We start from the raw sequence: 25,802 nt of genomic DNA, 5'->3' as shown, positions 1-25,802 counted from the left end.
TGTGGCTCAATTACTATGTTTTAGAAAGGCCGTTGACAGCAAGCCTAGTCTAATTTTAACTTTCTTGACTTATAATTAAGATGTCAAGACGTTTGCATTTTGAAAAAGCACTTTCACTTCTGTTGTTATAGTTTTTGTTAATGATTAAATCCTCTGTGGTTTCGATAAGAATGATGTCTCGAGCAAAGGCATTCTTGCATTTTATTTAGCAGGAGATTTTCCTGGGAGAAAACACTGTTGCTGTTTCCAGGCAACACATTGGGAGCACTCCTATCTATGTTAGAAATCTATGAAAATGCTAAAATTTGGGGCAACCACTGGTTTTTATTATTCTTCTTGCCTGGTGAGATACATTCCATATATTGAAAAAATGAAATATTGAAAAATCCAGCCAAAACCAATTTATATTTTTTTGTAATTTTTTATAATTACTGCATAATAATTGCACATATTTATGGGGCACAATGGGATGTCTCAATGTGTGGGTATGTGACTCACATTTTCCCCTCTTGTGGCAAGCATAGTATAGACTAATTGGCAAAGTGTTTGAAAAACAAAGAAAAAATCCTTAGGTTTAGACCTTGGTGGATGAAAAGAAAACGCAGGCATCAGCCACCTAAGATCTTGAGGATGGGGCTTGGGAATCTTGGGAAAGGGCGGAATGGTTTCCTTGAACTGTTTTAAATCCTACCTCTAGATGTTCACTGGCAGTGTTATACACCTGTTGTTTAATTCAAAAACAAAACACCCAGTTGATTGCTGCCTTTGTTCGTGCTGTTTATTTGGTAATCATGTCTTCCTGAGAAATGCCCTCTCTGTAATCTCCAGGTATGTTTTGATTTCTCCAAACGACAAAAGCTTTGTTTCCATAGAATTTTATGGGAAACAGCCCATCAAGGCAGGGATTCCTGTAGGTAGGAGGAAGAAGAGATGATGGTAATAAGAAGCCTCCTGGGGATAACATGTTAGGAGCTCAAAAAGGCCAGGCCTTAACTGGCAGAGAAAGTGCTTAGGTGAAAGATGACTTAAAAGGTGACTATGAAATAGAACATCAAATATTTTGTTAAAAGCATGAGAAAGGAAAGGAGGCTTTGTTAGAAGTTGGTCAGTTTTCTTTTTTTCTCTCTTTCTAACTTTTGATCTCTGGCCGATTTTTAGCTAGGAAGATACCAAATTTTTTGAAATTAATTTTTGTAATTTCTAACTAGTACATAATACATGCTTATGTCAGAAAATCGTGGAAGACACCAAAAAGTATAAAGAAGAAAACCAAAATCCCCTCATAATTTTGTACCCCAGAGAAAAAGATCATGAACATTTTAGAGTATTGCCTCCTTTTCTTTCCCTGCACATATAGAGTGTTTAAGTTACGAACATGCTATGTACATACAATATTGGAAGTAGCTTTTTTCACTCATTTCGTGAGCATTTTCCCACATCACTGAATGTTCTTTATATAATTTTAATAGTTGCATAATAATTCATTATATGGTTATACCTTTTAAAAAACTATTTCCTGGTATACGTATTTAGATTGTTTCAATGTTTATATCTCAACTTGAGTCCAAATATCGACAAGCTTATTTCAGAGTTCTTCACACTTCCACTTCACATTTACTGCCAAATGGGCTTTTGGAAAATGTGTATCAATTATTGCTCCCAATAGCATCCCAAGACTGCTCGCCTAACATCAGCATTTAGTATTACCCTCTTTTGTTATTTTTATTTGTATTTATTATAACTTTCATATAGTAAATGTGCAGATCTTAAGTGTACTATGACTTGATAAATTTGACTATACGTCTGCATCCTCATCCAACCAAATGAAGACATAAAACAATTCCAGAAACTCCGAAGTCTCCTTCAGCCTCCTGCTAGTCAATACCACTCTCACTCCTGGTAACAATTATTTTTCCCTTTATTACCATGAATTAGTGTCACCTCTTCTTGAACTTCACATAAATGGAAGTATATAGGAGGAGTAGCAGTAGTGTTTTCATTTTTCATAGTGTATAGTATTCATTGCATGAATATATGACAATTTATCCACTGTATTGTTTATGAACATTTGGGTTAGGAATAAAGAGCAGCATGAAGTATTACCTTTAATTCTTTTTATTTTTAACTTTTTGATATAATTTCAGACTTTTAAATTTTTGCAAAAATAGTTCAAAAAATTCTTGACCCATGTTCTTCTGATGTGAGCATCGTACATAATCACAGTATAATTATCAAAAGGTGTAAATATGTAATCTATGGACCTATGGACCTTATTCAAATTTTGGTAATTGCTCCACTAACATCCTTTTGCTCTTCTAGGCCCTAATCCAGAATCATAAATTGCATGTCATAAGTTGATTTGTCTCTTTAGTCCAATCTGGACAAGTTCCTCAGTCTGTCTGTGTTTTTTTCTGACTTTGACACTTGGAGAGTCCAGGCCGGTTATTTTGTATCATATCCCTCCATATGGGTTTGCCTGATGTTTCCCCATGATTGCATTCAGTTTCTGTATTTTTGGTAGGCATACCATAAGCAAGATATTGCGTCTGTCCTAGTGTATCATACCAGGAGGCACATATTGTTGATTTATTCCATTGCCTGTGATTTTAAACCTCTTTAAGGAGGTGTCTTCCCAGTTACTATTTTTCTCTTTGTAATTAGTAAGTATCTGGTAGACTGATATTCTATAGTATTATAAATATCTTGCTTCTCTGCATATTTCTACCCAATAATTTTGGCATCCATTAGTGAAGTGTTATCTTTTACAAAACCAATCTGCCAATTTGATAGCAAAATAAAAGCATCACATTTATTTTACTTTTGTATATCTTTTATCTCTAATAAGACTGAATATTTTTCTTATGTTTGGTAGACATGTGTATTACTCTTTTTGTGAATGATCTGGTTATGGACTTTACCCACGTTTTCCACTGTGATTTTAGTAGTGCGTCCATTGTGCATCAAGATCTTCCATTGTACATCAGTTAACAAAAGCTTACTGTTGATATATTTCTACTTTTCCTTATAAAGAGAAAATATCTGGAATCTGAGGGAGAGAAGGGAAGTAAAGCGGGAGTGGTAACTCCTTGGAGGGTATCTGCGGGTTTGGATAAGTCATGCTGGTTCTCTTGTCCTGCCAGGTGCTTTCCAGGTAAGGCCCATCATTTGCATGGTGTGAAATGTTTGTGACATTTGAGTAATCTGGGGCAGGGGTTGGGGATTCCGAAAGGGTTAGGGAAAGCGTACATTCACTGGCAACTCTTAAACCAAGAAGACAATAATATATGCTTGGAGGGTATTACCTGCATGTTGTAATATTATGATATTGAAACAAGAAAATGAATTAGTCCTGTGCACTGCAAGGGTGGCAGACAACTCTGGGGACCACACCTTAGTCTCCTAACCTTGGGTCTCCTCCTGGATGGCTACTGGGGTGGTTTCAAGGGCTTCCTTCTTGCCATTCGCAGTGATATCACACGTGTCCACAGATAGAGTAGAATGGCTGTCCCCTGTAGTTATTCAGTAGTGTATTTCTGAATAATCATTACTTTTGGAGAGGAGGGACTAACATTCCTTGATGACTTCATTTTGCTTCCGTCTAAGCCCATTTGATGCCACATGTCATATTTTATTGTCTAACAATTTTGCTCTTGAAGGAATTGCCTGAATTTTTCTGATATGTTAGGCTATAAATGGTCCAGCCCTGATTTCTTCCTGCTTTCCACCCCGGGGCCATTGCAGGGATAGAAAGGGGACTTCCCACACTAGACCCGAGTATTTCCTGGTATAGCAGGTATACCTGCATTGATTATGCTGCCCGTGTGTCGTAATAAGGCCCAGCCACACAATATCCTTGCCTAGATCTAGAATGATTTATTTGGTAATCAATGCCTTTTCTCCCCAATGCCACCTGACCCCAGGCCCAGTTAACTCACTAGATAAATAATCTGTTATGGGAAAATATTACTTTAGAAAAGAGAAACTTATGTCTTTAATATTTCAAAGTTAGTACTAAATGTACATTTACCATGTAACCCACAAATTGCACTGCTGGGCATTTGTCCCAGAGACAGGAAAACTGATTCACACAAAAACCTGCACATGATTGCTCACAGCAGCTTTTTTGTAATAGTCAAAAGCTGGAAACAACCAAAACGTCCCTCACAAGATGAATGGCTAAATAAACGGCGATACATCCGTACCTTAGAATACTGCTCAGCCATAAAAAGGAGTGAACAATTGGCACACACAACAGTTTAGATGAATCTCAAGGGCATTAGGCAGAGTGAGAAAGCCAGTCTGAAAAGATCACGTACTGTATGATTCCATTTATGTAACATTCTGGAAATGACAACATTATAAAGAGGGAAAACAGGGATAAAGAATAGAGGGATGCCTACAAAGAAGTAGTCTGAGGGAGATCATTGTGGTGGTGGAACAGTTTTGTGTCTTTGATCACGGTAGTGGTTCCAGGGATCTGTACCCGTGACAGTGGCATAGAACTATGCACACACGTGTGCCAACATCAGATCTCTGGTTTTGATATCACGGTATAGTTATGTAAGATGAAATCATTGGGAGAAAATGGGTGAAGGGTATATGAGACTTCTCCCTTTGCAACTGAGCTGCTTGTGAATTTATAATTATTTCAAAACAAAAAGCTTTTTTAAAAAAATTAATACTGCCTTATAAAAATTGGTTCTGCCATCTTTCTCCCAGCTTTCCCTGTCGGCATTCTTTGCACACTCTGCAGGAAACCGAGGAAGGGTAGAGTAGCGTTCGGGAGATTTTCCTCTGAGGTGCCTTTTGAGCCGGCCGTGCTGCTGCGTGTTTGCAGAGCCTCAGGGCTTGGCTGGGAGCCTCCTGCTCACTGACCTCTGCTATGTGCCAGGGAGAGCACACAGAAGTGTTTCAGTGTCAAAACGCCTTTGTCCTTAATTTTATCTTGACTGACTTGTTTTATAGCTTCAGGTATTTTGTGTGTTTTAAAAAAATTTTTTTTTGTTGTTTTATTTTGTTAAGCTACTTTAAATTGGTGTTGCAAGTAGGTCAAATCCTCACATTGCATCTTCGGTCTCTCTTCCAGTTGTCTTTTTTTCCCTCAGTGTACAAACATGCTCATAATCATTAATCCCCTTCTTCACCCACAGTAGAACATCTACTTTCAGCCTAGCAGCCCTGGAATCTGATACTCTCTCACCTTCGTTTAACCACGAAACATCTTAAAAAGAGTCATCTGAAATCTACACTCCCTTCTACTTTTTCACCCATGTTTATTCCTGCTGTGTGGCTTTAGCTGGTATAGTATGTATGAACTACAGTAAAATAAAACCAGGAGAGCATATTTAGCATAAGATATAATTTTTGAGGCTTCCTTTTTCCATGGGTAATTTCATTGAAAATAAATTAAAATTATGAAAGAGATAATTCTCTTCTGATACACATAAAAAGTAAAGTCTATTTCTCTTTATTAAACTGCACTCCAGATACAAGGCCTGGGGCTATGGCAGGGAAGCTGACTCATACTTTAAAGGCTGCTTTTCCTGGTCCCAAGGTCAACAATATCTAGTCCCTGGCTGGGTATAGTGGCTCACGCCTGTAACCCTAGCACTCTGGGAGGCCGAGGTGGGAGGATCGCTTGAGCTCAGGAGTTCCAGACCAGCCTGAGCAAGAGCGAGACCCCGTCTCTACTAAAAATAGAAAAATTAGCTGGGTGTCTTGGTGCATACCTGTAGTCCCAGCTGCTTGGGAGGCTGAGGCAGGTGGATCGCTTGAGCCTAGAGTTTGAAGTTGCAGTGAGCTACAGTGATGCCACTGCATCCTACCTGGGGTGACAGAGTGAGACTCTGTCTAGAAAAAAAAAAAAAATCCAGTCCCCAAGTGGTAGAATTATTACATTTTTTTAATTGCTAGATTTATTTTCTTCTCCCACAGGTAGTTTTCATCACCAGGAAGTGTTTATCAAATAACTCATTGTAAAAGGTTTTTTCAACTGTGTTCTGTAAAGGGAAAACCTTAATCATAATACCCAAAGGATATAAAAGGAATTAAAATTCTATGTATTTCTAGACATAGGAACACATTCAACCAAAAAAAAAAAAAAGACTAAAAAGTGACGTTTTTAATATGACCCAAATTTTAAAACTGTATACGCATATATTTGAATATGTTTTTAAAAAAGATCTGGGGTGATGAACCAAACGTCACCACTGGATCTCTAGGCACAGTGATTTAAAAGTCATGTTTATTTTCTTATTCATGCTTTTCTGTATTTTCTGCATTTTTTACTGTAAGAAGGTAGGAGTTTTATGCTTAGAAAAAATTAAGTTCTTTTTATTGTATATAAAAAAATTCTAGATTCCAGGGCTGCTAGATGTACTTTTGAGGAGTATTAGATAGTTACTGAGATTACTACCATTGTTTCATATTAGAACAAAAATTATCATTGATGTCTTTGTAACAAAGTGCCAAATATCAGCTGTATTGATTATAGTCCTTACCTTGAGGGCACTATTCATTAAACTGTGTGAAGTACTCCAGTAGCCGTTTTAAATGGAACAAAACGGTGCCCCCTCTGTCTCTGCAGAAAGACCTCATGTGAAATTCCAGTATATCTTTTCTTACCCCGTCCAAGCAACCATATGAAATGCCAAGAGCTTAAAATACACAATGTTCTTTTGCACTAATGGGAACTTCTTAATGTGCTGAAAGATTTCAGCCTCAAAAAGATCTCTTCTTGGCCAGAAATGCATTATTAAAGAACTCAGGAACATCTTAAGAAAAGCAGATGTTGAATGATATTTCACCCCCTCCCTTCAGGAAATTTTTGGCACGTATTTCTTGTAGTTTCTTCAAAATTTGCTTTATGACACCTCTTTTTGATTATTGTAGGTCCCGGTTCTAGCTGTTTAGTCACCTTCAGGCAATGTCTTGGGCATGTTTTGTGTTGGATCTTGGTTTCTCTTAATCTGGTGACAGAGGTTGAAGTAAAGGAATCTTAAAGTAGGATGCAATTTAGGAGCATCACAACTAATATTTTCAAGTAGTCAATCTGGTTCTTAATTGAAGAACAGGAATTTTTTCATTTTTATTTTAAAAATAAAATGTAATTACTGACTTTAAAAACTAGAATGAAAGGATTTTTTTAATGAAAATTCTAAGAATAAAACCTTTTTTACTTTCCCAGAGAAATGCACAATAATTTAGAGATATTAATTTTCATGAAAGTTGTATTAAAACTGTAGGTTAATTTGGGCATAATTGAATCTTTATGATATAGAGTCATCTTATCTCTAAATATGGTATGTCTTTCCATTTACTTTTTAAAAATGTTTTTCAGTAGAGTTTTATAATTTTCTCCACAAAGTCTTGCTGGATTTATTCCTAGGTACTTTATTTTCTGTTACTATTAAAATAACATTTTGAGATCGAATTTTCTGTTTTCTACTGGTGTGTTGGAATGCAATTGAATTTTGTGTATTGACTTGGTAATCTTGCTAAACCTTTATTAATTCTAACAGATCACATCTTATTTTGGGGGAGTTGCTATGAAAACAACCAAAAGAACAAGGTTGGTTTCTTCTCTTTCAATTCCTATACCTTTCTTTTCTTCTTCTTCTTTTTTTTTTTCTACCTTACTGCACAGGCAAGAACCTCCAGTATAATGTTGAGTAGAAGTGGTGATAGCAAACACTCTTGTTCTTGATTTTAAGTGAATGATTTTAACATTTCACCACAAATTAGTATGTTTTATATAGTCTTTTTTCCTGTTAGAGCTAGTTTACTAAGAGATGTTTTCATGAATTATGATTAAATTTTATTGAATTTTTTTTCTGTATCTAATAAATAGCAGTATGCTTTTTTCTCCTTTAATCTTATAAAAGGGTGAGTTAAAAGAGATTTTTCTATTATTGAATCAACCTTCCGTTTTTGAAATATACTCAGTCTTTGTCATGATATAATCAATAGCAACATTTAGTGCTTATAGCAGACATTATAAAACTATTATCTAATAGACTTTTTGTACTAGTATTATTTTAAAAGTATCTTCTTACCCCCACCCTTGACTTTCTTGGATGATGATTTTTCAAAAGCACAAAAAACACTGGACAACTTAATTGTGTAATTCATCTTTATGTGTCCATGAATATTGGACACCAGAATCATAAAATTTGCTTAATTATGAAAACATCCATGAACATAAAATATCCGGTTCCTAAGGTGATAACTAAATTAGTTTCCTTTCGTTAAAAATCCAAAATTTGTTTTAAGATGTAGTTTCTTTTTGCAATGTGTTTCTGTACTGATATTTGAACTCTGAGGCATCTAGCAGTTTATGACTCCACTGTAATACGATGGTGTAACATTGGAAAGATTTGACTCAGGGGACCCTTAACTTCATCCTCCCTCAGAGCAGACACTGTTTTATAGTGCTCAGTAGTATTAAGGTTCAGACCACAAGTTCAGCAAGAATCAATAGATCAGTTAGAGTGAAGCCTGGCTGGACAAACCTGAAATTAGAATGATCAAATATTGAATCACAATATTATACTAAGGAACGCCTCAGAAGGAATTGTCACATTTGAGTGTAGTGACCTTTATAAAATACCCACACTCGAAAATGACATTTTTAGGAGCTTCTCCCCTAAAAATTATCACAATCTTAAAATTGAAAATATACTACCAGGATGGTGGTGTGTTGTGAAGGGGAAGCACTACATCATGAAAAGGAAGTGTACTTGGCTCTGCCCTATGAATCATGTTTTTTTAAATTTCAGCTTATTTTATTTCTGGAGGAAAGGATTTATGAGGGGCCACCAGAGAGAGAAGGAGTAATATCCTTTCCTATTATTTCTTCTCTCTGGGGGTTCCTTTGGAAATCTGCATTATGCCAGAAGCAGGTATTGTAGTTTGTTTTCCAGTTTTATTGTTTTTGGTGCTGTTGGCATAGTTTGTGTGCTGCAGGGAGTGCTGTGCTTTGGGCAGTGTGATAGGCTAAGGTGGTGCTTGGCTTCTTACACGTCCCAGCAGTGTCACCTTGGGCGTGTCACATAACCTCTACTGCCTTGGTTTCCTTCTCTGTGAAATGAAGGGGAAACAAGCACACATAACTCCGAGATTTCTGCAGTATAAATGAGATCATCAGTGAGAGTGCTGAACACACGGTGTCTGGCATCAAGTAAGCCCTCAAAGCCCTCACAGGTTATTTTCACTATTGTCTCTCCCATCCCTCCACCACCGGTGCTGCTGCCACTGCTACTAGTGATGCCACTTCTACTATTTTCTGGAATGAAGTTGATCTCTTGGAGGAGGGGCTTGTACCATATAGATGGTGCAAATCTACCTTTTTATGCCACTTCATGATGGTAGACCCCAAAATTTGGGCTAATCATATGCTTTAAATTGTTGCATTGCAGCACATTGAAGCATTTAACCATGATGTTTTCCAGAATTTGCATGGTAGGAATTTTATAGTCCTTCTTTCTAGTAGTCTCTGTGACCCAATCATTTGTCATAAAAATGCTTTTCCAGGTTCTGTTTCCCTTTATCTAAACTTACTGAGTTACGGAAGGTATACTTTAGAGTGTCTCTTATTCTGAGATAACACTAGTAATATTCGGCCAATATCTATGAAGTGCATGCGATGTCCTGGATTCTTGAATTACACTCTGAGCCCCCTGGGAGGGATGTGCCTGCTGCCCCTACTCTTAAAGAGCTCTCAGTTCATCAGGGGAGACAGGTAAACAGATGAGCATCACATAAGAGGGAAGAGGACAAATTCTTTTTCAAAGATCATCAAAGTTCAATTGAACAAAACCTTTTTTCCCCAGATTCCTTGGTTCCCCATAAGAAAACACTCAACCAACATCGTGAGAGAAGTTGCATCTAAGATTTCTGATGGAAATGTTAAGAGGATTTGAAACTTACCAAACATAGAATTAGGTACAACAGAAGATCCCAGGTTTTAGAAAACAATACATATGGACTTTGTATGGGGAAAAAAAAATCCTTGGAGATTTTTTTTATTAGAGCATATGAAATATAGATTTCATGTTTAAGACTAGAATATTTTAAGTTAAGAGAATTTAAAAATAAAAGAAATTTTTTTTTTATTTCATCTTATTGTTATGGGGGATACAGAATTGCAGGTTACATACGTTGCCCATGTACCGCCTTTCCCCCCAAGTCAGAGCTCCAGGCGTGTCCGTTCCCCAGGTAGTGTGTGTTGCACCCATCATGTAGGTATATGTCCCTCGCCCCCACCCCCCCTTCCCGAGTCAGCACCTTCAAGTGTTACCATTCCCCGAACGGTGTGCAATGCACTCATTGTGTAGGCATGCACCCATCCCCTCCCCCACCCCCCACCTCAGTCTGATATCCGATTGGTGTCGTTCCTAGATGTGTATAATAAAAGAAATTTTAAGCATGAGTACTAAGATAAAGCTGCGGGCATGTGAACATCTGGACTCCTGTTAGTCTGTGGCCAGACCCCTGACCCAGGAGAGAGTTAACTGTTCAGTGACCAGGAAAAGGAGGCTCTTTTAACAGTCCCTGACTCTGTGTAGAGGTATGAGAATAGAGCCACCCCTGTAGAGCCCCATGTGGGTAATGGTCATCCCTGTAAGGTGAGGGTAGTAGCTTAACTGGTGCTGCTGGGACCTGGCTTCGCTGAAGCTGGTGGCCCTCATTGAACCTCAGAGCTGGGGTCACAAAGCAGGACCTGTTGGACCAAACATGGACCACAGACATGCTTTGTTCACGTGTGGTTTTATTTGCGTGACCTTTCTAGATCTTCTGGCTTCTGTTCTTTAAGCAAATGGGAGACACAGCAGCACTGGCCTGCATCCCTGCACAACCTTGAGAGGTCGGTTTCCAGTTACAGTTGCCTCCTTGCTCCATAGCAGACCTCCCAGTCCCTGCCACGCCTGCTTGTTTCATACTGGCAATTGTTTTGTTGACTTACCCCCTTTGCTTGACCCATGCAGGCATTTGAATTTGCTACCCCTGGTCTAGCAAATTCTAGAGAGAAGAAGAATAGCCAGGGTTCCCAGGGTAGAAGCTACCCCAGGGACTAGGATGTCCCTAGCTCATGCTCTCTGATGTAGGTGGTGGTCCCCAGGGGAGAGGCTCAGGATCACTTTGGAGTGATTAGGCCATACAGAGCCACTGCTGTTGATAGGAGTGTGTGTGGAAAAGGCTGATGGCCACTGATTGGGTGTGAAGTCATTCCGTGCCTGCTCTGTGGATCCAGCAGCCTTGAACTTTGTCTTCTCCTCTGAATCTTCCCAGTCCCTGGCTTAAATGCTGCCTGTCTCATCCATGCACCAGTCCAGGAGCTCCTTTCTCGGACTAGGCTTGTGAGAAAGGATACAGTAGGGCCGGGTGCCATGGCTCACACCTGTAATTCTAGCACTCTGAGAGGCCGAAGTGGAAGGATCACTTGAGGTCGGGAGTTTGAAACCAGCCTGAGCAAGAGCCAGACTCCCCCCACCCCCCATCTCTACTACAAATAGAACGAAATTAGCTGGGCAACTAAAAATAGAAAAAATTAGCCGGGCCTGGTAGCACATGCCTGTAGTTCCAGCTACTTGGGAGGCTGAGGCCGGAGGATCACTTGAGCCCAGGAGTTTGAAGCTGCTGTGAGCTATGATGATGCCACTGTACTCTAGCCCAGGCAACAGAGCAAGACTAAGTCTCAAAAAAAAAAAAAAGAAAGAAAGAAAGAAAGAAAGGATGGATGGATATGGTGGGCTTTGAAGAACATGATGGATTCGGGTTGTCAGCAGTGAACATTCCAGGAGGAGGGAACCATGGAGTAAGGTACCAATGGTGGGAATAAACGTGCCTTGTGAAGGAATATTTGGGAAACCAGACTAACGAGAATAAAGGAAAGTGTGGAAATAAAGTTGGTTAGGTGTCTGCGCAATCTGTCCTTGAATGCTAGGCTGAGGATTTAGGGGGCTTAATCCTAGAGGAACCAGTTAACTTAAAGAGAGGAGTAGCATGAAGAGTGTAGATGATGAGAAGGGTTAATGTGGGGGCTAAGTACGGGACAGGTTGAAATCGTGAGATAAGAGGTGGGGGAGCCTTCGGAAGGCAGTGGCTGAAGGGTTCCCCTTGGATTCTGATAATGGCAGGAGAGTGGAGAGACAGGGATGAGTCAGAGACACTAAAGACAAAAACAAAACAAAATAAGCAAAGCTTTTTATTCTTATTATACAAGGAGTGTGTTTACTACAGAAACTATAAATACTCAAAAGTTTTAAATAAAACAGTCAATCTCTTGGCCAGGCACGGTGGCTCACGCCTGTAATCCTAGCACTCTGGGAGGCCGAAGTGGGAGGATCACTCAAGGTCAGGAGTTTGAGACCAGCCTGAGTAAGAGCGAGACCCCGTCTCTACTAAAAATAGAAAGAAATTATATAGACAACTAAAAATATATAGAAAAATTAGCCGGGCATGGTGGCGCATACCTGTAGTCCCAGCTACTCGGGATGCTGAGGCAGGAGGATTGCTTGAGCCCAGGAGACAGAGGTTGCTGTGAGCTAGGCTGACACCACGGCACTTAAGCCAGGGCAAAAGAGCGAGAATCTGTCTCAAAAAACAACAACAAAAAAAAACACAGTCAATCTCAATACCCAGATCACTCAGAGATATTCATTGTTACTAGCTGGGGACATAGCTTTCTAGACATCTTTTCTATGCATATGTTATATCCATCTTTAACAAAAATACTGTCTTCTAGGCCGGACATGGTGGCTCACGCCTATAATCCTAGCACTCTGGGAGGCTGAGCTCAGTAGTTCGAGACCAACTTGAGCAAGAGCGAGACCCCATCTCTACAAAAAAAAAAAAAAAAAAAAGGAAGAAATTAGCTGGACAACTAAAAATATATAGAGAAAATTAGCCGGGCATGTGACGCATGCCTGCAGTCCCAGCTACTCAGAAGGCTGAGGCAGAAGGATTGCTTGAGCCCAGGAGTTTGAGGTTGCTGTGAGCTGGGCTGACACCACAGCACTCTAGCCTGGGCAACAGAGTGAGAGAATGTCTCAAAAAAAGAAAAAAAAAGTCTTCTAGCCTGATTTTCTAAATAACATATCTTGGGCTTTGTTCCACATCAATAAACATTCATTTACAATATTTTAATGACTGTATAATATTTCACTTCTATCCATTATTTATCATGATTTATCTTTGCCAGTCAGTTAAGATCCTTTCCATTTTTGCTAATGTAAACACAGATATCTTTGTGCATATCCCTATTGATTAGACCGAGACATTTTAAACAGATTGACAGGACTTGGAGATGGATGCCTTCTTTGTGCTTCATATTCAAAGATAACATTTTGAGCCTGAAAGATTTGGGGCCTTGATAATGATATTATGGATACAAATGGGAAAATAAGAAAAAAGGAAGACTATAAACTCAGTAGATCAATTAAGGATTTTTTGCTATAGGTTAACGGTAAACTCTGCTGATAGTTGTTTGAAATTTTTATTTTTCTCATATAACAAGAGGTTTAAATGTTGGTGAATTCTGACATTTGTCCAGCAGCTCCACGATATCATCAAGGACTCATGCTGCTGCTTTCTTTCTGCTCATCCATCTTACGCTTGTTGGCTTGTTGCCTCGCGATGCTAAGATAGCTGCTGTTGCTCCTGGCATCAGAACCATGTTCAAATTAGGGACAAGATGGAAGTAGTGACAGCTGCCTATATCCTTTTTACAAAGAAAACAAAAGCATATCCAAAAGACTCCCCCACCCCAATTCTCGCTGACAGGACTGGGTCACATGGATACCCCTAATTGCAAAGGAGGACCTGTGTCTGTGTTCTGCTAGCAAGCCAAAAGGAAGTGAATGATATCTAGTAAGCAATTAATGGTGTCTGTATGCCATGCTTTGAGAAATTGAGTTATACTGGGACATTCAGGAGGTATTGCTACAGGCAGCAAGGAACCCTGATATCGAGGCCAAGGCTCCACAATAAAAGAGAAGATTGGAGTGATCATTGCATAACCATGGAGGTAACCCAGGTGGATAAATCAGACACCTAAGACAAAGTTTAATAGCAGATTATTCAGTGTGAAGGAGAAAACCTTGTGAGAAGTAGGAAGAGCTAATCTTCACTACATTTTACATAGGTGGTTTCATTTAATTCTCCTAGTGATAACTTAGTCAACCTACAAATACTTACTGAGTGCTTACTGTATGCCAGGCCCTGAGCTAGGCACTGGGGATACAGTGGTGAGTAAAACAGACAAAGCCCCTTCGCTACTGACCTTACAGTCTGGTGAAGGAGCCAAAAACAAAAACAAAAAACCCCCAAGAGAAGCAAATAACAAGGAACGTCAGGTAGAAATAAGTACAGTAAGGAAACCTACAGCTAGACGCAGGGATAGGGAGCGGGGAGAGTTGCACCTCCAACACCATGAAGCAACTTCCACTCTCACCCTGTTACTGCCAAAGACACTGAGGCGGGCAGGCCGGTATCCAAAGTGACCAGGTGGGATTTAGCTTCTGATCCAGGCTGGACTCTGAAGCACACACTTGGGAGTATATGATACAGCTGGGAATTGGGCGACCATTTAGTGTGTACATCTAAGTGGAGACCCGAGGTCTCTTGTAGGACTCTGCAAGAAGAATTCAATCTCAGTGACATAAAGCTCTTTTGGGTTTTATCTTTGCACTAAGTCAGGAGCACCACATCTGATTTTTACCATGACGACTTGGTCTCTCCTGGCCATGTGTGGCTGTTGAAATAAAAAGACTGTATTCCACCGTGTCGTGAGCTGCGTGGATGCACCAGCCCCTGGTTCATGTGCGGGATGGAGGGCTGGCTGAGAGAGCACAGGCTCTGGAGTCTAACTGCTTGGGTTTAAACACTTCTCTCCTATTCATTGGTTTGTAAACATGGGCAAGTTAGCCCCTGTGGGACTGAGTTCCCTTACCTGAAAGTGGGACTAATTGTAATTCCTAACATGGTGTTGTGAAGAGCATGGCAGATTATGCCGATAATGGAAGCACAGGCAGCACTTAATAAATGCTAACTTGGTGTGTTGTTTTCGTTGGTGGCATTTAGAGACTCTTTGCATTATCCGATGTTATGCTCATGTTGCGGAGCTAGTGTTGTTGTTTTTCCATGCAGAAATCTCCCATTCACAAGGTTATTAATTGTGAACAGCCTGGTGACATGACAAGGGACTGTGTTCCCCTGATGGCACATTTCTGAAGCACAGCACGCTCAAAATTTTATCTCCCCGTTTTACATGCTTTTGCAGACAGCGCAATATGGAAACGGTCAGACTCCTAATTATGACAGCAGTCCAGAGCCAGAATCCAATCATCCAGTTGACAAAGAACTTGGTACAGAGAACGGTGACCAGCTGTTCCCCATCTCCAGTGAGCATCGAGTAAGAGGAAATAGGTTTAAGCTGCATGAAGGATTTGGGTTATTTATGGCAGAATTTCCTGACCGTGAAGGTTGCTCTGCATTAGGACTGGATTACAGAGAGAGGTTGCAGAATTCCCGGCTGTGGGGATTTTGAAAACATGTTCTTGTTTGTGAGATTGCTCCAGACGCTGCCGCCCAACTGTGCTTTCTGTCTTGTCCCCTCCCTCTCTACCCATATGGTCCTTGTAACCACATGAACCTTCTCTGAAAGACCAGGGAGGGGGAGACCGCTATGTAGAGAGGGAAAGAGGGTTTCCAGTTAACATGTCAGAATATCATCCACTTTTTGACACTTGGATTGCAGGCTTTGCCATTCTGGGTGAGGACACACAAACACAATTTTATTTAGTTAACCTAGGACTGAAAGCCCACCCGGGCCAGACGAAAAATTAAAATGGTCAAAGGTCTATGACTTTGATGAACATGGAGAACACGTGCCCCATTCTTAAGGCTGCAGCCCTTACTCACATCAGCTGGTTCCTATTGCAAGTCCCGTGGGAATGCACACTGTTGCCAACCTGATTTTCAAGAGGGGTTATGAAATCTGGGGAGTTTTAAAAATTCTGGCAACTCATTTTTTAAAAGCCAATTGTGTGCATGCCAAAGTGAGTGTAGATCTGGGGGTCATAATTCTGTGTGCGGGGTGTTCGTTTGTGACCTCCGATCTGTGAGGTCACCTGGGCACACTGGCCCCATCAGCCAGGAGAAGGCTGAGCATCTTTTCAACTGCAGACATGGAGTTGAGCTGGCAGAATTCCTCTTTTAAAATGGAGAACCTCTATATTTATGAGTTGAAACATAAGAAATTGACATCTTCTGGGTCAAAAATAAATACTGTCAATTCCATATGCTTCAGTCTAATCATCCACTTAAGGAAACTAAGGATATAAAATATAGACTGTGTTCTTTCCTGCCACATTGTAGCGCCTGTTCTTCCAGCCCCCCACTGTATTTACCAGCAAACCGCGCCTGGCAGATGAAGATGACATCAGCGATTGCCTGAGTAACACCCTGTCTCCTCTGTACCAGGCAGCTTCGTGTCCGCCCTCCCAGGACTAATGGCTTTAACGTTGCAGCTCTGTTCACAGCAGCACAGGCATTTGTGGAAACTCCTCAAAGAATCATCATCCTTCTCTTCTTTTCTCTTTCTTTCACTTAGTTATAGGCTACCATTTTCTACCAATATCGTTAGTCTGGAATCAACTAAGCATAGCTGAGGCTAAAGTAATTATCTGCAGGCAGGCAGATTTCCCACTCCAAAGGCAGGGAGAGTTCAGTCTCTTCTGGGATCTGCAACTACGGTGATTCAGCTGGACTCAAATTGCTCACTGGTGGTGCTTTCTCTTAAACAAAAAAGTGTATTGGGGAGATGAGGCTGGCAGAACTCCTGATCGGGGAGGTTCTCTCTGATGCCGCGTCTCCCTGCTACCCCCAGCCTAACTCCTGGGGAAGGACGGGGGCCCGTGCCAAGCCTTTGTCAGGTTTGAGGAGAAAGACGTGAGAAGAACCTCCCTTTTCTCTCGGCTTTCCATTGCGTCCTAGAACTCAAACTCTGACGAAAGCATTTCTCCAGTTCCGAGAGCTCCCTGGATGAATAGGGTGACAGGTTTCTTTTTCTTCTCTTCTTTTTAACCATTTAATGTTTACTCCATATTGATTTATAGATATTATGCCCTTTGTGTATTTTCTTCACGATATAGAGCGGGTGTTTTGACCAAATGCATAATGTGTTCTATTCTCTTAATTAATTGGAATTCTAACACCCCTTCCCCCATTTCTTCACTTTCAGTGAGAAGTAGCAAATGAATTAAAACCATACTAAACAGAAGAGAGAAGGAGGGGGGAGCTGTAACCAGAGACTTAATAAAACTCCCCACTAAAACAAAACTTCCCAGAAATAATCTTCAAAGTATCTATGAAATCAATCATCTGGGGGATATTTTGAAAAAGGAAAAGTGACCTGTAAAATTATTAGCTTATTTTCTTCATGTGACCTAAAAAGTATAATGTACTCGGCACCCCACTGATGATGAATACCTTGAAAGTCATATTAATCATTTAGAAAACATGTGACCACACATAACACTCTCCAGCTGCCTCTTTCTCTAGTCTAATAAGTGTGTAAAGAATTATTTTGATGTGCCCATCGAGCCTAAACCCTACACGTTGTGTGGCTGAGAAATGGCAGAACAGACGCCTGGAGGGCTGATGTGCGGAGCCCTGGGCTGTCCTGTGAGCCACAGCCCTCTCCAGATGCAGCCGACGCTCCTCTCCTCTGAGGGTGCAGAACCTGGTGCTTGCTATACTTTCCTGCAGCCTCTTAGCTTTGTGCCTTAGTTTGCACACTGACAGCTTTACAAGGGCTTTAAGGCCAGGCGAGGTGGCTCACACCTGTAATCCTAGCACTCTGGGAGGCCGGGGAGGGAGGATCACTCAAGGTCAGGAGTTTGAGACCAGCCTGAGCAAGAGCCAGACCCCATCTCTACTAAAAATAGAAAGAAATGACCTGGACAGCTAAAAATATATAGAGAAAAAAATTAGCCGGGCATGGTGGCACATGCCTGTAGTCCCAGCTACTCGGGAGGCTGAGGCAGGAGGATCGCTTGAGCCCAGGAGTTTGAGGTTGCTGTGAGCTAGGCTAACACCACAACACTCCAGCCCAGGCAACAGAGCGAGACTCTGTCTCAAAAAAAAAAAGGCTTTAAAAGTAAAGGAAGGTAAATATCAAACTCTTAAATGAATGGAAGGAAGGAAAGGGAGGGAAAAAATAATATGTAAGTTTAAAAAATATATTTTCCTGTTCACTGAGCATGGTAGCAGAGATACATGGAAACCTATTGCCTTGCAATTGTTTAATGTCTTGCAGGGTGAAGTAATCATCATTATTATTAACATCAACAACTTACATTAACGTCAAAAACTTTCTTTTTTAATCAATTAATTATTTTTAACTTTTTTTAGAGACAGGGTCTCATTCTGTCCCCCAGGCTGGAGTGAGCTCATAGCTCACTGTAGCCTCAAACTCCTGGGCTCAAGTGATCTTCTTGCCTCAGCCACCACCATGCCTGGCTAATTTTTTAATTTTTTGTAGAGACAGGGTCTCACTATGTTGCCCAGGTGGGTCTTGAACTCCTGGCCTCAAGAGAGCCTCCTGCCTTAGCCTCCCAAAGGACTGGGATCATAGGTGTGAGCCACCACACCTGGCCACTCAGAACTTCCTATACATTAGGCACTGTCTAAAGGCTTCACATACATTGATGCATTTGATTTTCACAGCTGTGTAAGTTAGAGAGAGTTGACCCTTGAACAACACAGGCTTGAACTGTGTGGATCCACTTATGTGCAGATTTTCTTCTGCCTCTGCCACCCCTGAGACAGTAAGACCTTTTCTCTTCTTCCTTCTACTCAACGCGAAGACACGAATGAAGACCTTTATAATGATCCGCTTCTACTTAATGAATAGTAAATATATTTTCTCTTCCTCATGATTTTCTTAATAACATTTTCTTTTCTCTAGTTTATTTTAAGAATATAGTATATAGCATATCAAAATATGTGTGAATTGACTACTTGTGTTGTCAGTAAGGCTTCTGGTCAAAGCTAGGCCATTAGTAGTTAAGTTTTGGGGGAGTCACAGTTATATGTTGACTTTTGACTGCACAGAGGTCAGCACCACTAACCTCTGCATTGTTCAAGGGTCAACGGTATTATATTCTCTATAGGTGAGGAAACACAGAGAGATTAACTCACTTGTCCAGGGCCACACAGCGAGTGGATGGTAGAGCAAGGATTGAAACCCAGGTTCTTAACCAACCGTTGTCCTGACCTGCCTCTTTTGATAAGGGTGCTTTTGGAAAAAAGCACAGATGCATTTTGTGATCCTTTTCTTTTGTTAACAATTACCATTGAATTTTCCTCTGTAACAAGCAGGTTCTTTCGAAACCTTTAGAAATGGGACCATTTTTACTTCATGTCTTTTTTGCCAATACAAATCAGAAAATTTTCTCTTTATCCTGCCAGCATCTAAAGATAAAGAGAGGAGAACCTGGAAGAGTTTATCTTTCTCAATAAATAAATAAATAAGGGAAGATAAAACCCAGGTGGCTCTTGGTGGATACGCTTCCCATTGTCACTGTCCAGTGTTTTATACCGTTCTATCGGGGTTAAACTCTGGAGAAAAGCATCCATGGTGAAATGTGCTGCAGCTCTCTGCTGAGGTGGAAACCTCGATACTAGGAGAACTTGGAAGAGGAAGGAGGGAGTTCAGGCATAACATGACTCTATTTTGTGATTAATTTTAAAGTGGCCTGTTATGAAAGGTCTTTCCAGACCCGTGGTTCCAACTAGGTTTTCCTTAATGCGCCATGGAGATCTCTGCAGTGGAGGATCCAAAGCACACGTAGACTTGTTCCTGGGTAGCTGAGCTTCTCGGACTTGACAACCAGGCTTCTTGCTTGACTGGCTAAAAACTCAGGCAGGTCTGAGCCTCGTTACCTCCTCTGAAAATCAGGCAATTGGACCAAACAGCAGAGCTTCTTAGAAAACAGACCAATTTAGGCCTCGCTCCAGATGTAGGAAATCAGACTCTGGGAGTGCAGTGCAGGCGTGTGTATTTTCCAAAGCTCCCGGGTAGTCATCAAGAACCCCTTGGTGGCTATTTTCCAAGCAGAGTATGTGCTGATGGTGGGCTCACTCTTTGTCTCTCTGTGTGTTCTTACACCAAATGTTTATTGGATGCTTACTGTGTGGTGGGCAGAACAGCAGTCATTGTGCTGGGTGCCAGGAATTCCGCAGGAACAAGGTGGTTGAGATCCCTGCTGTCAAGGAGATTGTGGTCCAGTTCAGACAAACAAACTAGCAGGTACAGGAGTGAGGGAACTTCCCGTGGGCTACAAGCTATGAAGAAGATAAGGCCGTGCTGGGGAGCTATGGAGGTTGCAGCCCAGGAAGGCATCTCTGAGGGTGGAGACATTTTAGGGGACATCATCTCAGATGAGAAGGAGCCAGCCAGGAGGAGAACATGCTCAGGACAAAGCCATGAGGCTGGAATATGCTGGACATGCACGAGTAAGAGATTATACTATAAGGCCAGAGTGGCTGGAACATAAAAAAGGAGGCAGGAGAGATGAGTGGAGCTCAGAGCTCAGCCTTTGACCATGATCATGCATTTGCACTTTATTCTGAGTGCAGCTGGGAGCCATGGCAGGATGGGGTTGTTTGTTTTTAAAAATAAATCTGTTGTCTCCGATTTACATTTGAATAAGACCATCTTGGCTGCTCTATATGATACTTGACAAGATGGTTATAATATCATTCCTTGATATTTGACCAATTAGGCTTTATTTAAAAAATTGGGGTATAATTTATATACTGCAAAGTTTACCCATTTAAAATGTACAACTCAGTGGTTTTTAGTGTATTCACAAAGCTCTGCAACTATCACTATTATCTACGTCTAGGATTTAAGAATAAATTGCTTTAGGTTGCAAATATGTGATGGTTTGGGAAATCACAGTACCAATGCCAGAGTGAGTAAAAGAAGACCTGACTGAGATTACAGAAACAACATTCAGACTCTTGTATTCAGCACGTCCAAGAGAACTTTCCAGTGATGATGGGCAGCTTGTACATTGCGCTGTCCAAATTGGTAGCCACCAGCTCATGTGACTGTTAAGCACTTGAAATGTGTCAAGTACAATCAAGGAGCTAGATTTTTTATTTAATTAAATTTAAAAATAGCCGCATATGGCTACCATATTGAACAGCATGGCTCTATGGCAATTTACAAAGTCGTAGTCTTATCTGAGATCATTTTCCCCATCTCCCCTACCTGCCCAGTGTCTAAAATGATTGAAATTCTGAAGCATGTGCTATACAATTTGTTGTATTTAAACCTAATCCTCACTACAAAGAAAAAGCTGGAGAGCTCCCACAAGGAATCCAGAGGACAGGAGGCATAAGGGACGGGGTAGCATGTTCTGAGTGTCTTCTGGGCTAGGATATATCTGAGTGGGTGTCAACCCCTCTGGCACCAGGCTTGGGTAACATCTGTGCGCTCAAGGGAAGCAAAGGGAAGTTGTGAGCTTGGCCTCAGCTTCTCAATTCACAAAGAATAAACACAATTCCCAAAGCAGAATATTCTGAGAGGGCAATAAAGTAAGGTTGTTCCTCCTGCTCAAGTTTTGGGTTGACACATGACAACAAGAACAAAATCACCCCTTCTGGGATTATGTCACCGAACTCTTAGTTAAGAAGAATCAAAGAGCCATGAAAGACGCTTTAAACCCTCATGGTTAAACTCATTAAGTCCCCCCTCCCCAAGTTCCATTTAAGCTCTTTCTGTTATTAAAAAAAGAAAAGTCTCCAGAGGCTTGAATTTTTTTTATAAAAGATTTGCTCCTTCAGAAGAAGAAAAGTAGCCCAAGAGGAGCCTTAAACTTTATCAATATTGTAAACTATTCAGTGGTTTTTTTTCATCATTTTTCATTTCCTGTTTTATTATGTTTTTAACTACCATGTTTTGCAAATATGAGGCATACGTGAAAGTAAACATATTTAAGATGCTCCTTGTCCTACAACTTCCTATATTGTTTTGGAACAAAAAATAAATCTTTGGTATTTATTATGTATGAAGTCATGAAAAGATGAGATGGCCTTTAATGCATAATTAATATTTACTTATAAAACAGCATGTTGAGGGGAAGACCAAAAATACTCACTTATTGCTTGACAAACTTGGAAAGAAAAAACAATCAGGCGACCTCTAAAATTGCAAAGTTTTAAGGCAAGGGCACACAGGTAGACTGAGATTCCATAGGTCAAAATGTTTTAGAAGTTATTTATTAAGCTAACCGTTAAAAATAATATTTGACTTCCTACTTTGATGTCTGTATCTTCATGTGACCTGCAAAGTGAGGCTCAAATTTAGAATTCTCCGACCGCGCAGGGTTCACCACTGAAACGTGGCAAAGCGAGGGAGGCAGCCTGTTGCTTATGGGACTGTGCAAAGGCTCCGTCTGGGTTCTGCGTTCCCACGAACAGCCATGCTCAGCTGGGATGTTGTGTCGTCATCCATCCTGGGGAGGACAGACCTGGGGCAGAGACCTGTGTAGGCATGGGACGTGGGCTCGGGCATTTGGGTAGGAACTGCTGGAACTGCAGATGCCTAAAGAATGGTCTAGAAGACTGGGCATCTTCTCTTGCTTTGTGGGGCAGAACATGGCTGGAGGAGCATCAGAATTGGGTGTCTGAGTCACTCTGGACATGCACGCTAGCTGCCTGGGTTTAGGGGAGGTGCTGAATCTTTTCGTTTTAGGAGCCAGTGACCATTTTCGTGCCTCTTCGCTGAAAGAAACTCCGCTCCCTAACATTCGCTTTATGGAACCTCACTAAGCTGGGACGATAGAGCGTCACTTATTAGAGTTATTCCTTAAGATCTGGACATACAGGTGGTCTCTGCTACAGTCAGGAGTCTTCAGTTTGGTATTTCCAAGGCTGCTGAGTGCTTTTCCTTTTTTTTTGAGCTTTATTGAGACAGTTCACAGACCATGTAATTTGCCTACTGAAATGACTTTTTGGTATATTCACAGAGTTATGCAACTATCACCACAATCAATTTTAGAACATTTCAACCCCCAAAAGAAACCCATGCCCGTTGGCAGTCACTCCCTTTCTCCCCACCTCACCCCCAGGGCCAGGCAGCCATGACTCTACTTTCTGCCTCTGAATATTTGCCTGTTACTCACTGAGTGCTTTCGTGCTTGTAAGTAGTTTCCCTGCGCATGTGTGCACATCAAGTAGGCCCAGGTAGAACAGCAAAATCTCAGTACATTCAAATATTTTCTTTTCTCAGTAGATGTGGATCGGTGCTTCTCAAACTTTAATCTTCTCAAACTTAAATGTGCGGGAGAATCACCCAGAGAACCTAATTAAAATTCCCAGTGATTCTGCAGGTCTGGGGTAGGGCTGGAGATGCTGAATTTCTGACAAGTGGTGCCCATGCTGCTGGTCTGGAGGTCACACTTAAAAGGACAAGGACGCAGATGATGCTGACGTCATTATTTTGCCCAGAGCAGCCTCCATTTCAGACAGTGTCTCAGGACCTGAGATTTATAACTGGTTTAGTATGGCAGGTTCTTATTACAGCATATGAAACAGGGTGGAGGAGTGTGGCGGGTGTGTGTGTGTGAGAGAGAGAGAGAGACTTGGGCAGTAGGTAGGGGCCTATGTCCATGGACCTCTGTCTACCATTCTGAAATGAGGGCTGTGAGGACCCCAGACATTCTCTCTCTCCCTCTGGCCGCCAAATCCATGCTCTCCCTGATCCTCTGTCATCCCTGTGTAAGCAAAGATACCGCAGGTTGTTTACCTTGGTCTGGTTCCCTTCCTTATCAAAGCTGCAAAACCATGTCTCTCTGCCCATCTCTGACGCAGCAGGGTCATCATTTCTGGTCACACAGCTCTTTCTGGAAATTCCTGTGAAAAGAAATGATAACCACATTTTCCACACTTTGATATTTTCAACGAGTTTTGTTTCCTTGGGTCTAGGAACCGCAGTCCCTGTGTACAGAGGAGGAATCCGAAGCACGCGGCACTCAGTGATGGAGCTTGGTTAAAACCCAGGGCCTCCGGGTCTATTCAGGGTGGGTCGTCGCACAGCCTGTGGCATTCGGTCGCCATCCATGGAGGGAGGACTCACTTTCTCTGGGTTTCATCAAATTGTTTTTGTTTCTGTGGTTTCTTGCTAAATAACTGTATCATCAGATGCCACATGGCAAAGCCAAGGCCAAACACAGAAACCAAGCTTTATTCATCTTCCAGGACGGCCCACAGAGACTCCTGAGCCCCTAGATGTTATTTCAGACGTGAAATGGGAGCACGGGGAGGCCCAGATGGGCCTGCTGGGCTATGGGTGGCGGAGGCCAAGTTGTGTATAAAACCCTCTGAGAACACTGCGTGAGTGGCTGAGGCTCATGGGCGTGTGCAGCAGCGTGTCTGCGACTTCTCCTTAAGGCAAATTTGCATCTGAAAAAGATGCAGAATCACTGAGGAAGGATAAGAATATGAGTACAGTGGTAGCCAGTTAAAGTAGCGCATCTCTGATCACGTCATTTCCTGGCTGAAGCACTTTCAGGGGCTCCCCGTTACCCATGTGTGAAGCCCGACCTTATTACAACTGCCAGGGCTCTTCCCGCTGGCTCTGGGCTCTACTTCCAGCCTCGCCACCTACAACTCTGTTTACAAGTACCTTATACTCGGGCTACACTATCCTGGGCCATTCACTGCCCCTGGAACGCTGTGCCTTGCAGCTTCCATGCCTCTCTTCCTGCTGTTCCTTCCTCCTGGAATGTCCCTCTTTTCTTCCTCTTTCTGGCAAAATCTGGGTCATCCTTCCAGGATGAATGACCTGCCTTCTCCCCTGTGATGTATTTTCAAAAATCTTTTTAATTTATTTATTAATACCTTCTTTCTCTCCTCTGTGTTCTACTCTAATGGGATATTCTTCTGACATTTTATTATTATTAATATTTACATTGTTAACAAAGCAATGCCAAACACAACTACCATTTATTGAGCACACTCTGTGTGTCTGATATGGTATGATGTGGTTCACATAAGTGACTGCATTGCATTTTCTGCATACCTCGATAAGGAAGCTGGTGTTATACCCGCCACGCAGGTGAGGAAGTTCAAACTTCCCCAGAGTTGCCAGCAGGTCTGACATTGAGCCCAAGAGTGGTGCCAACCCCAAGATCCCCTCCGGTTCTGTTCGTATCTGTTTATCTCAGCCAGAGCTGGCTGAATCAGACAAAGGCAGGCTGTGGTTCGTGTACAAATCCCCAGGACTTCCAACCATAGAGGACTTGGCTTTACCTATGCGAGATGGCACAGGGGACCATCCCTCCACCCCAGCATAGCAATTGTCATGGGCCATGCCTGCCCCCGGGTCATTCTTTATTTCCTCAGCAGCGTGTCTCTGAGCTGTCGCCCTTGGAAGGCGTTAAAGTGTATCCCCAGAGCTTTCGAAAAACATGGCAGGGAGACCTTCGGTCCTGGAAAACAAAACAAGCAAGCATCGGCAAGTCCAAGAAATTCAAGCAGGTGGTTGCAGGAAACATCAGTGTGGATGCTTATTTGGTCAGGTCAAGGAATGATCGAGGTGGAGAGAGAGGCCTATTGGTGCCTCCGTGTGCCCCAGCAGACGTGGGCAGGGAGCTGGTTAGAAAGGGTGATAAGATTCGTGCTCACATCAGCGTCTGCCCTCTGGCAGGCTCAGGCAGCTGTTGGATCTGCTGTGAGAACAGGTGAGTGAGAAGGTGGAACACAGCAAACATGGAGCTAAAAAGTTG

General features: G+C 41.7%; 1 protein-coding gene across 1 annotated transcript in view; it reads left to right on the top strand.

The window, feature by feature from the left end:
• Positions 1 to 25,802, top strand: part of SGPP2 (sphingosine-1-phosphate phosphatase 2) — a 105,147-nt gene that overhangs the window by 8,293 nt on the left and 71,052 nt on the right. The window contains exons 2-3 of the mRNA XM_069466884.1: positions 16,925 to 16,950; positions 25,206 to 25,215. Coding sequence (XP_069322985.1) covers positions 16,925 to 16,950; positions 25,206 to 25,215 — 36 coding nt within the window. The remainder of the gene's footprint in view (positions 1 to 16,924; positions 16,951 to 25,205; positions 25,216 to 25,802) is intronic.

The sequence above is a fragment of the Eulemur rufifrons genome, chromosome 1 (genome assembly GCF_041146395.1).
Source record: "Eulemur rufifrons isolate Redbay chromosome 1, OSU_ERuf_1, whole genome shotgun sequence".
NCBI lineage: Eukaryota > Metazoa > Chordata > Mammalia > Primates > Lemuridae > Eulemur > Eulemur rufifrons.
Note: the sequence above shows the minus strand (reverse complement) of the source record. Positions and strands in the feature narration are given on the sequence as shown.